This window comes from Schistocerca gregaria, chromosome 7 (genome assembly GCF_023897955.1).
Source record: "Schistocerca gregaria isolate iqSchGreg1 chromosome 7, iqSchGreg1.2, whole genome shotgun sequence".
Lineage (NCBI taxonomy): Eukaryota > Metazoa > Arthropoda > Insecta > Orthoptera > Acrididae > Schistocerca > Schistocerca gregaria.
Genome location: NC_064926.1, coordinates 107,879,842 through 107,897,083, shown reverse-complemented (window position 1 = coordinate 107,897,083; position 17,242 = coordinate 107,879,842). Strand labels below are relative to the sequence as shown.

Genomic DNA, 17,242 nt, shown 5'->3' with positions numbered 1-17,242 from the left:
AAAAATTCCTTCCACATTGCTGAGGAATATCTGTACCTGTATCACACAACATTCAGTAATTAAATTTATTTAATATGGATAACTGTGAATAAAGCGAGCATTTTCATAACTTCTTTAATTCTGATTTCAACTTCACTGTAGTGGCCACTTACAACAGGAGCACCGTCATAACACCGAGCTATCAGTTTTTGAGGTGTTTCATTTACATTCATTTTCTCTAGCTGACTGAGAACAGCTGCATAGTTCATACATTGTGACCAGTTGTGACAAATTTGCACAGACAGTTGTTTTGTCGATTTGAGTGCAAAGTAATTTTTCTTAGACAGTTCTCTCCTGATGAGATTAATGTGTAACTCATTAACTCATTCCGGCAGTTCATTTTGAATTGTTTTGGACAGACTCAAGGAAACCCCATTTTCTGATTTTTCAATGTGCTGCCTAAAGGCACTGTTCCGTTCTGAAATCTGGCTAACTAGATCTTGGAAAAACTCCAGAGTTTGTAGAGAATTTCCTGTCTTGTCATGGCCCCTTAAGGCTAACTCAAATTTGACTCAGAATTTAATGCAGTTATCTGTTCAATCAATATATAACATTTGTTTGATATATTTTTATTATAAGTCTTTCCATTAAGGTGTTATGCATTATCTGGTTGACACATAATGGCAGCTTTCCCATTGAAAATTAAATAAAACGTTTTAAATATTTTTCTCTGGAATTGTTTTTTTTTTTTTTTTTTTTTCACACCTTTGTGTGAACATTTTTTAAGTTTGTAAAGCTATTTTCAGTCCAAGCACTCTGACTAATACGTGTCACAAGATAGGTGAAACAGAAAAAAATGTGTTTTTCACTTCACAACCACTCAGCAGCATTGTACAGTGCTGTGTTAAAACTGCATGTATACCCTTGCTTGGATTTTCACTGTTTTTGTTCATAATTAAGGCCGAGATTGGGTCTGGGTGCTCAAAGTTCCTTCGTTTTCATCCTAACCATATGTTCCAAATTTTTACTTGATAAATTGCACATTGAATTCTCATTGTGTTGTTTTTGAACTCTTGGTATACTGAAGTTATTCCCAAAAAAGTAAAATTCGCTAAACTCATGCACAATACATTCACAAAAAGGAGCTTACTAATAGCACACATAATCTGAAAACGCAGTCAGCAAGCAAGGAAAATAAAGTAGCAGGATACATTTTGTGAAACTCTCACTAGGTGTTGATACTCATGTTACTGTACTCAATTGCACTCTGACTAGACATTTGCGAATTTATTCCAATAATGGATGGAATAGGCAATTGCAGAAACAAAAACTCTATATAAAACACTGTCAGAACAATAATACTAAATGTCGTTTAACCCTTGAGACATGCACCTATATATGAGGTGCACCAACCACAATTAAATTGTTTTGCCCACTTCCAGTGTTGTTTCACAATTGCAAGCTCATACCTATTCCTTTCTTATAGCTTCATCTAAAATAGTGATACATTGTGTTGTTATATCCAAGTAAGCAGCAGTAATGTAAAATAAACAGCGAGCTAGGTGAGCAAAAATTACTTTCCGTGCAAGAAAATTACCCATATTAAGGGCTAGTAACACAATCCTATAATGAGGCAGTTGTCTATGAGATAATTAGTAATTGAATAAGCGGTTGGCTTGCTGTTTAGTGCTATGAGTGGGTTATTGCTATGGGGTAGCATCTGTCTGTTGCAAGAGAATGATATGATAGTTTATTTCATTATTGCTTAACTAAGCACTTGAGCTCATGCTATTTAAGTTTGTCTTATTGCTGTTTATTTAAACCAAGATTAAACAGTCATTTTGCTCATTCACGTCTAATCTGGTAACATAAAGACAGCTATTCTTTACCTGTGTGCAAAGTACGCCACACGCCCGCTCGTGTTATGAAAAACAGCGCACCTGAGGGTTAATGGCACATCAAACCATAACAGAGGTATACAGAGATAGGGATTTGATAATAAAATGTTGGCAACTCTGTGTCCTTTTAACTTAAGGAGTGGGATGTGAAAATTATGTGCACGTTGGTAGGACTTCCTTTGGCAGAAACACCAGAGCCTTCAGGATGCCCATGAGAGCTATACTCTGAGAAGCCATGCTTCCAGACCTTATCTACATAGACCTGGGTGGCATTTCAAGAAGGGGCCAGGTTTAAGGTTAGCTAACACCTGTTCGAAAAACATCACACATCAGAAGTTCCAAAAACGTTGACTGCCATAATTTAAATCTGTGTGAGAAATACGGAAAATGCGTTCTGATAATACAAATTCTGTAATATGTTGGTGAGAAATTTATTTCAGTATACACCATGGGGTGTCTCCTCAGAACCTTTATCTACGAATCGCGCTAGCGGTGGAAAAAATGTGTACAAGAAGATTGCATAACAGATGCAACAATATAGATAGTGAATAACATTAACAGTATAAACAGAAACAGAAAACATTATTATGGTACCATATTGGACAGAATACATGATAATTTTTGTAAAACTAACGTACAAATTGGATTCTGCACAAACGGCAAAGTAGGGAGAATAGTTTGACACACCACCCACAAAACAAAACCATCTACATCCTCATGGATTTATAAAATCAAATGTGAAAATTTCTATGTTGGTTGAACAGGTAGAGGTTTCTCCACCAGCTGTAGAGGGCACATTAACATAAGTGAGAGTTGTAGATCTTCTTTTAGTGCACATGTACGAAACTACAGTCATAAAACCAGTAGCTTGAGCAATCTTTAAAGGTACTACATAGGGCAGAGAAAGGCAGATTACTGGAAGCTCTAGAAAAAATTGAATTTTATAGCGCCTTGGAAGAACAACCACTGTACATGTTCTGTTATAAGTGCACCTTTTCAGATGTCAGTTTGACATGATATATACAGGTCACTTAAAATTTCAATATGTGATGGAACATTGACTATTTTTGCTCACTAGTTGTTCTATGATGTGCATGTTGCATTTTTATCTGTACTTAATGTAAACCTGCATGTCAAATTCTTGTAAGTATATGAATGTCAAAGAACTACAAAACTGGTTGCAAAAACTGTTAATCCCATTTTTCATTGTTTTCATTACATTGTGTTATATTCATAGGGAGCTGAAAAAGGTGTAATGCGAAAATTGCAATTGTAAAATAAAACATTAACAGCTGAAAACAAGACCGTTTTAAATATATGCATATGACAAGAAATTAATTATCATTGTTGTAGTGGTGTCAAAATTTTGAAGAGAATAGATAATTATAGCAAAAAAATTATGAATGTAGGCCATCAAATGAATTCTTTTGCACCATGGGTTTTTGAATGTTTCTTACAACATTACACATTATAACAAGGGCCACCAATTTAAGTTTTATGAAACCAAAGAAAGATTTTTTTACAAATTGTTGTATTGTTTCTCAGAACTTTTGCATATATTTGAGCCAATACTACAAACATTTCTTCCATTCTTGTGTTGGTCCCTCAAGACAGTAGTTCCCTGTTCACCCATCTTTTGTTTGAGAGACAAAGAGAGAAAGTTGCTTTTGGGAATGTATCTGTTGCTTGAATGTTTTTCCCATCATTGACTGCTTGCTCATGAACAGATTGCTTGTGAACTACTTAGTGTTAACTATTCTTAGATCCTCTAAAATGAATGGTTGTTACATCTCCAATGCAACTAAAGAAACAGGTGATCTTTTTCATGGAAGAGCTTAGTGAATCAACCTCTTTTATTGGTTTCAGCTAATCTTGGAACACCAAAACAGTTGATTGTTGCTCTGTTTCTGGCTCGTATGAATTTGTCAAAGTTTTATCTTCTTTTATTTTGTTGTATACGGATTTTACATTTCTTTAGTAAAATGTTTTTGAGGATTACTTAATACTGATAGAATCCAACCTGTTTTTGAGCTTTGCTGAAATTATCTTCAGTCATGTTGCACACAGCATTTGTTGTTGTTGTTGTTGTTGTTGTTGTTGTTGTTGTTGTTGTTGTTGTCTTCAGTCATGAGACTGGTTTGATGCAGCTCTCCATGCTACTCTGTCCTGTGCAAGCTGCTTCATCTCCCAGTATGTACTGCAGCCTACATCCTTCTGAATCTGCTTAGTGTATTCCTCTCTTGGTCTCCCTCTACGATTCTTACCCTCCACGCTGCCCTCCAGTACTAAATCGGTAATCCCTTGAAGCCGCAGAACATTTCCTACTAACCGATCCCTTCTTCTAGTCAAGTTGTGCCACAAACTCCTCTTCTTCCCAATTCTATTCAATACTTCCTCATTAGCTATGTGATCTACCCATCTAATGTTTAACATTCTTCTGTAGCACCACATTTCGAAAGCTTCTATTCTCTTCTTGTCCAAACTATTTATCGTCCATCTTTCACTTCCATACAAATACTTTCAGATACGACTTCCTGACACTTAAATCTATACTCAATGTCAACAAATTTCTCTTCTTCAGAAGCGCTTTCCTTGCCATTGCCAGTCTACGTTTTATATCATCTCTACTTCGACCATCATCAGTTATTTTGCTCCCCAAATAGCAAAACTCCTTTACTACTTTAAGTGTCTCATTCCCTAATCTAATTCCCTCAGCATCACCTGACTTAACTCGACTACATTCCATTATCCTCAATTTGTTTTTTTGATGTTCATCTTATATCCTCCTCTCAAGATACTGTCCATTCCATTCAACTGCTCTTCCAAGTCCTTTGCTGTCTCTGACAGAATTACAATGTCATCGGCGAACAATAAAGTTTTTATTTCTTCTCCATGGATTTTAATACCTTCTCCAAATTTTTCTTTTGTTTCCTTTATTCCTTGCTCAATATATATAACTTCCATCTGGTTTCTGTACAAATTGTAAATAGCCTGTATTTTACTCCCTGTATTTTACCCCTGCCACCTTCAGAATTTGAAAGAGAGTATTCCAGTCAACATTGTCAAAAGCTTACTAGCATTTATAATTGCTGAAATAGCAATTGCCTTTGGTTGACGTGCACAGAACTCATCACTATTGGAAGCAGGACTGCAACAAAATTATGCAAACCCATTATAAACTGATTTTTTGAAGATGACAGATAACAAAAAGTTGAACAAATGGATTTAACTGATGACTGTCTGTTATCACCCTGTCCCTAATACTTGGATATGTGCTGTGATACAATTCCACTGGCAAACTACACTTAAAGTATTCTGCCAACAGCATCTGCATGGGCCAGCCACCAGAGGCTGCCTGCAGTGGGCCACTCAACCTGTGCACATGGCAAAGCATCTCTCATGTCATCTAGTGGAGCCCTCCTCTTAATAAGTGTAGTGCAGCAGACTCTCCCTCTCATATTGTGTTCATGCTTATTGTCAGTAACTGCTTGTGTCAGTACGTGGATTAGTTCTGTGTTTGTGTCTATGTACTCAACTGTTGTTCGCTTGTATGTGGAAGAAGAATAGACTTTGGCTCATTGGGGCTGTGCTGTTGTTTGTGTCTTACACTACCATAGAATTGGCAAAAAGTGTGGTATTTACTTCCATGTGCTCAGTCTATTTGATCGTTCCTTCTGTACTTCTTTCCACGGAGGCAGTGCGCCAATCTCTCCTTGAACTAATTGGCCACATTGACTATGTAGGCTTCCACTCTGTCAGCATGTCTGCCCTTTACCCCTTACGACAACACATCTGAAGACTGGGAGGCTAATGAGAAGTGTCTTCAACAACAATTATTCACCTTGGTGTCAATGATGTAAACACTTGTAAGACTTTGTTCCTTTTATGGATTTTTTCTTGGAACTACCAATTATTGTGCCATTTAGCCCCACTTCAGAAATCTGCATCGAATTGTACTACAAAATGTATAAGTTGACAGATTACCATCGTAAATTTGTGCATTTCATTGCAGTGTGTGTAGAGTTCTGTTGTGATCATACACTGGCCGCCAGTCATACAGGGCTTGGGTAGCCAAACCTCATTGTCTCCATGCAGATGTCAGTTTGTTACCAATGCTCATCATGATTCCGCTGTCCGTGATGTCATCACTCAGTTGGCTTCTCACAGGGATGTGCATCAATATGTCCTACAATGCAAGAATCCACTTTGTCAGAAGTGTTAAATATTACTCTATCTTTCGGGGGTATCTTGTGTTGCTGGTGATCAGATTGAGGCCTGGGGTGACATTGTTGCAGTGACTCCTGTTTCTGGTCTTTGGAAGTCCGGCAGTTCTCAACATGGAGAGGTCAATGTGGCAGCTATAAAAACATGGCCTCTGCACCACACTGCAGAATGACTTGTTAATCACAGCGCTTCCATCTTGGCAATAATGTTCCGTGGAACATGACAGGGGCGCGTGCTCTAAATGCTGGGTACCTTGCAGCAACTGTAGGACTAAAGGACATATCGTTGTGTTTTGTTCCCACCCCCACTGCGAATGTGGACATGGATGTTAATTGTGTCCCTCCAGTGCTTATGAATCATAACAAACTGTTTATTGAAGTGAGAGTGATGAACGAAGTGTTCAGACTGCATGTGGGCATGGGTGCAGCAGTGACTTTACTGAACTTAATCACTTTCATGGGTATGGGATCTCTGGAATTGTATTCAGTTACTTGATGTTCCGTGGGCTACAACAAGCAGTGTGTTCCAATTTTGGGGCAATTTACAACTCCCCCAGGTGTAAATATGTGTTTCCTTGATTTTTTGGTAGTGGATAACACTGGCACCGATAATGTTCGGTTTGGATGCTTTCAGTGCTTCTGGTTTTTCCATTTTGGATATGGTGCACCTCGTGTCTGACCAGGTCCTTAACCAGGAATTCTTCTGTGTTGTCGTTTCTTTTCTCAGCTGAATTAGGTCGTGTCACTAATTTTGCAGCCCACATTACCCCGAAACCTGTGGTACTTTTTCTGTGCACGCCCTATTTCGGTGGCTTTGCACAGTCAAGTGAAATCAGAAATGGACAGGTTGAAGTCATTGGGGGTCATACAGTCTACTACGTAGGGTGAGTGGTCTACCTCTGCCCCCCCCTCCCCCCCCCCCCCTCCCCTTCTTCGTGGATGTTAAAGTGTATGTGGTTAGCTTCACTTCTGCGGCAACTTTAAAAGTTTCAGTAAATTCTCAATCTATCATTGCCCCGTCCAGATGAGTTATTGGCCAAATTCACCATGGCCAGTTTTCTCCAAAATTTATTTATCTGAAGCCCATTTACAGGTTCCATTGAATGAGGATTTTAAATGACTCTTTGTGATTAACGTGCACTTCTGCAATATTATCACCTTCCATTTGGTCTGACAGTGCCCCGGCTAAATCCTCCCCCCCCTGATGACATTGTTGTGACGGGTTCGTCCACATAGAGCATTTACGAACTTATGCACCTTATTTGTGGTGTTGTATACTGCAGGGTTGAAATGCCACTTGGCCAAGTTACACTTTTTTTCAGCCATCCATAGTGTATTTGGGGTTTTGGGTTTCGGGTTTCTCAGATAGTGTTAAGTGTTTACATCGTCATGACACATCTGTCACAGCTACGCCTTACCCTGCAAATGTCAAAAAGCTCCAAGCATTTTTAGGTTAAATTAATCACTAACACAAATTAATTCACATACTTAAGGAAGGCTAAAATATGGTATTAGTTTGTTTTCCGATTTTATTTTATTTTCAGGGTTTTGGCAGTCTGGCATTAATTGCCTTGCAGAAAACTGAAGTTATTTTCTTCCATTTGATACAAAACTTTGGCTTTAATTAATCTTTTTCACAGAGACAGTCAATTTATTTGAAACACTATTGAATAGTGTCAGATGTCTGAGGTATTTCAAGTGCATGTTGTTATTGTTTGGGGCCTGTGGCATTTTCCATAATAAAGAACTAAACATGAGACAATGCGTTGGATGTTGTTGTTGTTGTTGTTGTTGTTGTTGTTGTTGTTGTTGTTGTTGTTGTTGTTGTTGTCTTCAGTCCTGAGACTGGTTTGATGCAGCTCTCCATGCTACTCTATCCTGTGCAAGCTGCTTCATCTCCCAATACCTACTGCAACCTACATCCTTCTGAATCTGCTTAATGTACTCATTTCTCGGTCTCCCTCTGCGATTTTTACCCTCCACGCTGCCCTCCAATGCTAAATTTGTGATCCCTTGATGCCTCAAAACATGTCCTACCAACCGATCCCTTCTTCTAGTCAAGTTGTGCCACAAACTTCTCTTCTCTCCAATCCTATTCAATACCTCCTCATTAGTTATGTGATCTACCCATCTAATCTTCAGCATTCTTCTGTAGCACCACATTTCAAAAGCTTCTATTCTCTTCTTGTCCAAACTAGTTACCGTCCATGTTTCACTTCCATACATGGCTACACTCCAAACAAATACTTTCAGAAACGACTTCCTGATACATAAATCTGTATTCGATGTTAACAAATTTCTCTTCTTCAGAAACGCTTTCCTTGCCATTGCCAGTCTACATTTTATATCCTCTCTACTTCGACCATCATCAGTTATTTTACTTCCTAAATAGCAAAACTCCTTCACTACTTTAAGTGTCTCATTTCCTAATCTAATTCCCTCAGCATCACCCGATTTAATTTGACTACATTCCATTATCCTAGTTTTGCTTTTGTTGATGTTCATCTTATATCCTCTTTTCAAGACACTGTCCACTCCGTTCAACTGCTCTTCCAAATCCTTTGCCGTCTCTGACAGAATTACAATGTCATCGGCGAACCTCAAAGTTTTTACTTCTTCTCCATGAATTTTAATACCTCCTCCAAATTTTTCTTTTGTTTCCTTTACTGCTTGCTCAATATACAGATTGAATAACATCAGGGAGAGGCTACAACCCTGTCTCACTCCTTTCCCAACCACTGCTTCCCTTTCATGCCCCTCGACTTTAATAACTGCCATCTGGTTTCTGTACAAATTGTAAATAGCCTTTCGCTCCCTGTGTTTTACCCCTGCCACCTTTAGAATTTGAAAAAGAGTATTCCAGTCAACATTGTCAAAACTTTCTCTAAGCCTACAACTGCTAGAAACATAGGTTTGCCTTTTCTTAATCTTTCTTCTAAGATAAGCCGTAAGGTCAGTATTGCCTCACGTGTTCCAACATTTCGACGGAATCCAAACTGATCCTCCCCGAGGTCTGCATCTACCAGTTTTTCCATTCGTCTGTAAAGAATTCGCGTTAGTATTTTGCAGCCGTGGCTTATTAAACTGATAGTTCGGTAATTTTCACATCTGTCAGCACCTGCTTTCTTTGGGATTGGAATTATTATATTCTTCTTGAAGTCTGAGGGTATTTCGCCTGTCTCATACATCTTGTTCACCAGCTGGTAGAGTTTTGTCAGGCTGGTTCTCCCAAGGCCGTCAGTAGTTCTAATGGAATGTTGTCTACTCCGGGGGCCTTGTTTCGACTCAGGTCTTTCAGTGCTCTGTCAAACTCTTCACGCAGTATCGTATCTCCCATTTCGTCTTCATCTACATCTTCTTCCATTTCCATAATATTGTCCTCAAGTACATCGCCCTTGTATAAACCTTCTATATACTCCTTCCACCTTTTTGCCTTCCCTTCTTTGCTTAGAACTGGGCTGCCATCTGAGCTCTTGATATTCATAAACATGGTTCTCTTCTCTCCAAAGGTCTCTTTAATTTTCCTGTAGGCAGTATCTATCTTACCCCTAGTGAGATAAGCTTCTACATCCTTACATTTGTCCTCTAGCCATCCCTGTTTAGCCATTTTGCACTTCCTGTTGATCTCATTTTTGAGACAATACGTTGGTACTCTAAGAAAATTTGTATCCTGAAAACCACTCAAAGTTTAATATCAACTTGTGGCCTATGTCTCTGTGAATCTGGATATATGAAAAAGCTCTTTAAGTCGAATTATGCATTTTGTTATGGTGTACGAAATTTCGATACTCTTGAAGTACCCTCTGATGTCCTGTTTCGTCTGTGACATAATGTAAGGTCTCCTAATGCTACATACATATGAAAATACATTGTACCTACATCATCATAGCTGCGGAGGCACAGTAACGTTTTCTGGCGCTCTCTGACAGCTGCTGAAACATGGGAAAATATTGCGATCGGTTTTTTGAAAAGCGTCGCTTTCAAAGTACATTTCATTTTACGCAATATCAGTTATGTTACATGTGCAAACATGCTTTGAATTTCTTAAATCGCAGAGCATTTGATTCTCGTTTAAAGCTTAACACTTTGAGGGCCAGCCACTTAGAAGAATTTTGAACCCAGAAGATCATTTACGTCATTACTTAAAATTTTACTAGCACATTTGTGTGATGTATCAAAGTGCAGCACATGCAAAAAAAACAAATATTGTATGTGCAAGCTTAGCTTTTATTGTAGATACACTATGTACATTAATTTATATAATTAACTTTTCCTATTTTATGCTCCGAATCACATCATTTACTTGGGACACATATTCTGAAAGACTAGGAAATGGTTTTCTGCTGTCATGTTTACTTGTTAAGGTCTGAAGCGGATCTGCTAGCCCAGTTAACTACGGGGCCTGGAAAACAGCAGATGTAGTTTATAATTTAGTCAGCACAATCACTATTTCTCTTCAACTAGGCAAGATATAAACAGCTTCATTCTAAAATTTCTACTTATCCTTCACTGTACAAAAAGCCACTCCATCAATATTAGCCACAATGTTTAAAAACGAGATGAAACCTGACAACCCAAGCACATTTCAGTACTGGCTGCATTTACATGGGAGTGAAAATTGATTGTGGAATTGGAAAACCGGCAGCCAGGAGGGTATTTCCAGAATCGATTTTGAAGTGTTCACATGACCACTCAGAAGCGATATTAGGAGATCAGTTTACGAAATTTTGGGTGCCCCATCTAAACGCAATGAATATCTGCTACTGTGGGTTGGTGAGATCATGAACCATGAGCTACGATTGGCTTACAAAAACGCATCGCGATCTCTATTTAAATGCTTTGGAAACTAATGTTCTGTGTTTGGTGAAATTCGAGTATATACATTCGTAATACGAAAATATGCAGCATACATGTTGCTGCAAATCAAATATCTTTCGAAAACAAATTCTTTTCTGGGGTTCATTTCCTAAAAGGGTTGGAGGTTCTTCACCAGTGTATAAAACCTTGAGCATTCAAAGGATTGATAAGTTTTCTGATTCTGAGGGAAAGTATACTCTCACTTAACACAGAAAAAGTGTATTTTCATCTGGGAGAAAGTGTACTTTTTAACCGGAAAAATCCAGAACTTCTTTTTTGTTGCCCACGTACATGTTCCATAGATCATTTGAGCAGTTCATTTATCAGAAAGATGTGGAACGAATCAGTTTCCCGGATATAACATTCCATCCTGGGTTTTCCATTGTTTGAGTTTCCAGGATATATTATACATGATTAGTGGATCCCAGTTTTTAATTAGAAATATATCAGTGGAATAGAAGGAGATGGTCAGGAGGAATGATTTTATATTAGATGTAAAACTTGCTTTGCTACTATCAGACATTTTATGTTATTCAGCAAATGATCAGAAATATTCGTTGCTGCATTTTGCATTCCCTTCTGAGACTCTGACAGCTTTAACAATGGATAATAAAGGTCATTTTTCCCTCTAGTGTTGTAGATATGGACATCACTGTTCTTCTCAAATTGTGATGGATCATTTATGATGTATTTCCTTAGTGCGTATTTTATTGTGACGGCACTTTCTCATGTCTACATCAATTGTTGGTGTTTTTCCAAACTTCGAGGAGTCCATTTTCAGAGAGCCACTTAATAATTCTTTGGAAAATATCATTTAGCAACTCTTCTGTTGCTTTCTCCCTAATGGGATTTATGGTAACATTAGTACTGTCTGCAAAAAGTGGCAGTTTTGCTTTTAGAAGGTCATTCATGTGTGTAAGGAATGGGAGCGAACCCAGGGACACTCTTTGTGATTCCTTTTTTTTCCCCAAATCACTAAAATTTTTATCTTTCCAACTTTGAATTATTCAGCACAACCATTTGCATTCGTTAAAAACCAGATGTGCATATAGCCATCAATTCCATAAAACTTGAGTGTTTCTAAGAGAGTAACATGATCTACACAATCAGACTTCTTGGAAAGATCACAAAAATACCAACAGGCTATATACAATTATTGAAGGTTGTACTGTTTGATGAGTAAATGTATAAATAGCATTCTCAGTTGAGCAACCCTTCTGTAGTCTAAACTGTGATATGTTAAGTAAATTGCTTTAAGTGTACTACTCCTCTTGAGTACATCGCCTTCTCGAATAGTTTGGAAAGAAACTGAACAATAATTTTTTTAAACTCTGTCTTGTCGCTTTTCTTATGAAGTGGTTTAACAATTACATTGTTTAAACTTTGACATTGTTTATTATGTTGGAGCAACTACTCAGAGTTCTGTTTGAAATTCCATCAACCCAACCTAAAATGTTTTTTAAGAATTTTTATAATTTTATTAATTGCAGTAAGGATGTTGGTACTACTACTAATTTCTTATAGTTTTGTGGAGTGACATTTTTAATATATTATTTTACTTCTTCAACTGAACCATTTAATCCTGTATTTGCTGCTACATTCAGAAAGTGGTTGTTAAAAGTACTGGCAGCTTGTGAATTATCAGCCACAACATTGTCATTTTGTTCAATTGTTATGGAATCTTGTACACTGACATGTTTCCCGTTTCACAATGTCCAATATGGTTTTAATCTTGTTATCTGTGTTATTTATTTCTGCCTGGACATGCATACTTCTGGACACTTAAAATATTACAGTACGTTTTTGTAGTATGCAAGTAATGTCAGATCTTTACTTACTCTGGCCTTTACACAAATTTCTCTCTTCCTCCTGTTAAGATTTTAATGCTCGAAGTTGTCCTTGGATTACCTGTGTGTATTTTTAAATGGATGTTCTGGGTAATTTTTTAGGGAAGCAACATTCAAAAATTGACGCAAAATGTGCTATGAAATATATTGAATTTGACATTAGCATCTCTTTCTACTTATACCTCATCCCTCAGCAGTTCTTTCAACTTACTCTTAAAACATTGTATCCTGTTCTTCAGCAGCACTACAGCCCTTGGTGAGCCTTGGCTTCTTCAACAATCTTCCTCCACACTTCTGAGTTATTTGCCGCTCTTTTCCACCTCCGGACTCCCATACTGGTAAGATCCATTATTATGTCGTCAATCTTCTTCTAGGTCTCCCTTTTCGCCTAGCTGAATGGATCGCACTTTTCATCATTTTCTTTGTAATTCTATCCTGTGCTATTCTCTGAAAGGGTGCTAGCTGTGATTTCACTAATTTTACTATGCCTCTACCTTGAATTAACTCTTAATATTTGGCATTGTAGTGTATTCTCCAGCCTTTTTCCCCCCTTATTGGCCCATAGATTTTGCATATTATTTTCTGCTCAGTGGTCCTTAGTGCGTTTTTATCATGTTCTGTCATCCTCCATACCTCTGAACCATATGTGATAACTGGACAGATTAGGGAATTATATATTAGCAGTTTTGTTTTTCTTGTAACAAGGCTATTTCTGAAAAGTTGCATATTTGCAAAGTAATCTCTGTTTCCAGCTTGTATTCTTTCCCTTTCAACCTTTCCAATAATGTCATCATTTGTTATTAGGGCTCCCAAGTAGTTAAAAGAGGACACACCTTTGAAGCATTTCTCATTGATTTTTAGATTTTTAGGGGTTCTTATGGCCTCAGATTGTGACATTACCATATATTTTGTTTTGTTTTCATTTACTATTAGGCCAATTTTTAAGGCTTCTGTTTCCATTGGCTGGCATGTTTCTTGGAGTGTATTGATATTTCTTCCTACTATAGCAACGTCATCAGTGTATGCACATATCTGGCTAGTTTTCTTAAATATGGTGCCTCTTTTGTTGATTTTATTTAGTACACTATGCAAGGCTATACTGAATAGGACAGTGGAGAGACTTTGCTTCACGCCTTTAATAAAGTCAAAGCTTTCACTTGTTCTGCTAAGGACCTTTACTTTTTCTTATAACCAATACTTGATCAGTTGTTCCTTTGTCTGGTCTAAAGCCACACTGGTATTCCCCTAGTATGCCTTCTGTACACTTCTTTATCCTTTCGTTTAATATACTTTTGAAGATCTTATAAGCTGTGCTTATGAGTGTTAAACCTCTATAGTTTTCACGTGCTGTTTTGTCCCCTATCTTATAAATGGGGATTATAGTTCCAGTTTTCCAATTATCTAACATAGTTTCCGTTTCCCATATATCTGATATTAATGTGTGCAGTTTCTTTATTACAGCCTCACCACCAGTTTTTATTAATTCGGCGATTATGCTGTCATCCCCAGGGACCCGATTGTTTTTTGACCTACGCACAGCCTGGGAGACCTTTTGCAGCATTAAATGATAATTAAATCAAGACCCTAAGCTGTCAACAGGCGTTGATGTACATCAACGGGGACAGTTGTAAATGTGTGCCCCGACCGGGACTGGAACCCGGGATCTCCTGCTTATTTGACAGACACACTATCTATCTGAGCCACCGAGGACACAGAGGATAGTGCGTTGCCCTATTGTTTTGCTGCGCACGAGTTGGAAAATTGACTATTGCAATTAGATTGAAGCACCAAAATAATTATTCGGTTCATTTTTCCTGTCTGTATTGTTTAAGAAATCTCCATGCACTACTAACAGTTTCATCTTGTCTGACAGGTAGCTAAATAATGTACTTAGATTTCTCATAAATAGATGAAAGTTTCTTAGAGGGGATCTGTAGACGGTTACAATTATCAGAGAAGTATACAGCAGTAACAACTCACAAGCCCATGCTTCTAGGTTCTGATCAATACAAAAACGGTCCTTTCAATATTTTTGACTCTGTGTCCAACTTTTATATTTCAACCTCTCCTTTATCCATGTTAACTCTACACGAAAATGACATAAGTCTATAATCCTTGATAACTTCTCTATCCCTGTGTTTAGATGGTGTTTGGAGAGGCCCGTTTTACTATATTGTACAAGTTGGCATTGGTTGAGCTCGTTCATCATTGTTCGATTGACTTGTGTGATGATTTAGCTATAACTAAAAAAAAAAAAGTGACCAATCTCTGCATAAATCACACGGCGTCTGTTTGTATGCATTAACAGAGCTGAGATACCCATTGGATTGTAGAGGTCAAGGAATTACATATAGAACAAGTATTATTATTATTATTACTATTAGGAATTTATTTTCAAAGAACAATTTGACCATAGAAGCTGCAGGATCTTCCCTAGTTTCCAATATGCATCCGGTCGCTTAGTTTACATGAGACATACCAGTACATGAACTTTGTACTTGGTAATCACTGAAATGAAACTCCAATGTAACTATTATTTCTTTAAATAAAATTTTGTTATATTGTCTTAGTTGTTAACAATTTAAATCTTCATTTTACAATCATAAATTACTCATTCTATACATATTTTAATGTCAGAAACTCAGCAATGGAAACTTGCAACATGTCTGCCACTAACACTCCAAAGTTAGGGTGTATATTAAGTCCGGGAACACTTTCAATTATTTATTGCACAAGAACCAAACATTGTACAGATATCATACATAATTATTTTGAAAAGAAACCCTGAAAGTTTTTTTTCCCCCTGTATACCACCACAGCGTAGTTTGGTAATTTGCCAATAGCGCTAGTTGCGAACATGGCAAGTTAGGTGCGGAGTGAGCTTTCTGTGTGTTGGAGTCCGACAAAAACACCAGACCTCTCTCCGAGTCGCTTTTTTCTGTTGGGACACATTAAAGGTCTTGTGTAAGTACCGCCTGTACCACGTGATGTAGCAGAGCTCGAGGAGAGAATACGGGAAGTGACTGCCACAGACGACGATGCCATGCTGGGACAGGTATGGCAAGAATTCGATTACCATATTGACGTCTGCCAGATCACTCATAGTTTGCATATCGAATGTTTGTATAAAAAAATAAAAATAAAAACTTTCAGAGTTTCTGTTCATAATGCAATATGTATGACATCGGAACAGTGTTTAGTTCTTGTGCAATAAATAATTGAAAGTGTTCGCAGACTTTATGCACCCCCTGTACATCCATCTCCTCTGAGATCTCAAACAGAAATAGTTTAGTACCTTTGTTCATTCCACAAATCATACTGGCTCAGAATACTTTGGAGCATGACACCAATTATTAGTGTTCAGACTCAAAGTAGTATGTAACTTGACTCTAACCTAATAAATGTACCCCTCTGACTCCAATATAATAGAGATATTGTTCTGTGTGCTTGTGGGCTCCCTTACATTTTCTGCAACGTGCTCAGCTAATCTTTTCTTCCTCCTCCACCCATCCATGAGTAGGTCTCCAAGAATGTTACTTTTTAGTGAGCATTGACCTGTGTGTGTGTGTGTGTGTGTGTGTGTGTGTGTGTGTGTGTGTGTGTGTGTGTGTGTGTGTGTGTGTGTGTGCGTGTGCGTGTGCAGACTTTTGAAAACTAATCACTTTCTGTTCCTTGTTTGGCTCCTTTACACTGTGTCTACTTGGAGACATTCTTGCACATCTATATGAGGATGGTTCTGAACATCAAATAGCTTAAGTGTCAAAAACGTTCATCTCTGCTCAGCAGTGTTGCTCTCAAATTGAAAAGCAAGCACTTGTTATTGTCTACACCCTCATACATTTTATGTCTTCTTCTATGGGTCTAAGCTACACCTTATTACTAATAATGAGCCCTTGGTTTCATTGTTTAATCCTTCTACTTCTTTGCCTGTCACAGCAGTACATCGCCCCAAGTGTGGGGCCTCGTTTCTGTCTTACTACACCTATGAAATAAATTTTCAGCCTGTCCAATGCTGAAGCACTATTCGAGCTTCCAGTGTGATCCTACATTTGAACTGGATGCTCTTTAGAATGAGATTTTCACTCTGCAGCGGAGTGTGCGCTGATATGAAACTTCCTGGCAGATTAAAACTGTGTGCCCGACAGAGACTCAAACTCGGGACCTTTGCCTTTCGCGGGCAAGTGCTCTACCATCTGAGCTACCGAAGCACGACTCACGCCCGGTACTCACAGCTATACTTCTGCCAGGATCTCGTCTCCTACTTTCCAAACTTTACAGAAGCTCTTCTGTGAAGAAGGAAGTTTCATATCAGCGCACACTCCGCTGCAGAGTGAAAATCTCATTCTGGAAACATCCCCCAGGCTGTGGCTAAGCCATGTCTCCACAGTATCCTTTCTTTCAGGAGTGCTAGTTCTGCATAGTTCGCAGGAGAGCTTCT

General features: G+C 38.1%; 2 protein-coding genes across 2 annotated transcripts in view; one reads left to right on the top strand and one right to left on the bottom strand.

Annotated features, from left to right (window-relative positions):
* LOC126281348 (malignant T-cell-amplified sequence 1 homolog) overlaps positions 1-17,242 on the top strand; it is a 64,136-nt gene that overhangs the window by 36,847 nt on the left and 10,047 nt on the right. The window lies entirely within an intron of this gene.
* The window catches only part of LOC126281349 (centrosomal protein of 44 kDa-like), a 73,008-nt gene continuing 66,091 nt past the window's right edge, over positions 10,326-17,242 (bottom strand). The window contains exon 4 of the mRNA XM_049980256.1: positions 10,326-10,502. Coding sequence (XP_049836213.1) covers positions 10,490-10,502 — 13 coding nt within the window. The 3' untranslated portion in view covers positions 10,326-10,489. The remainder of the gene's footprint in view (positions 10,503-17,242) is intronic.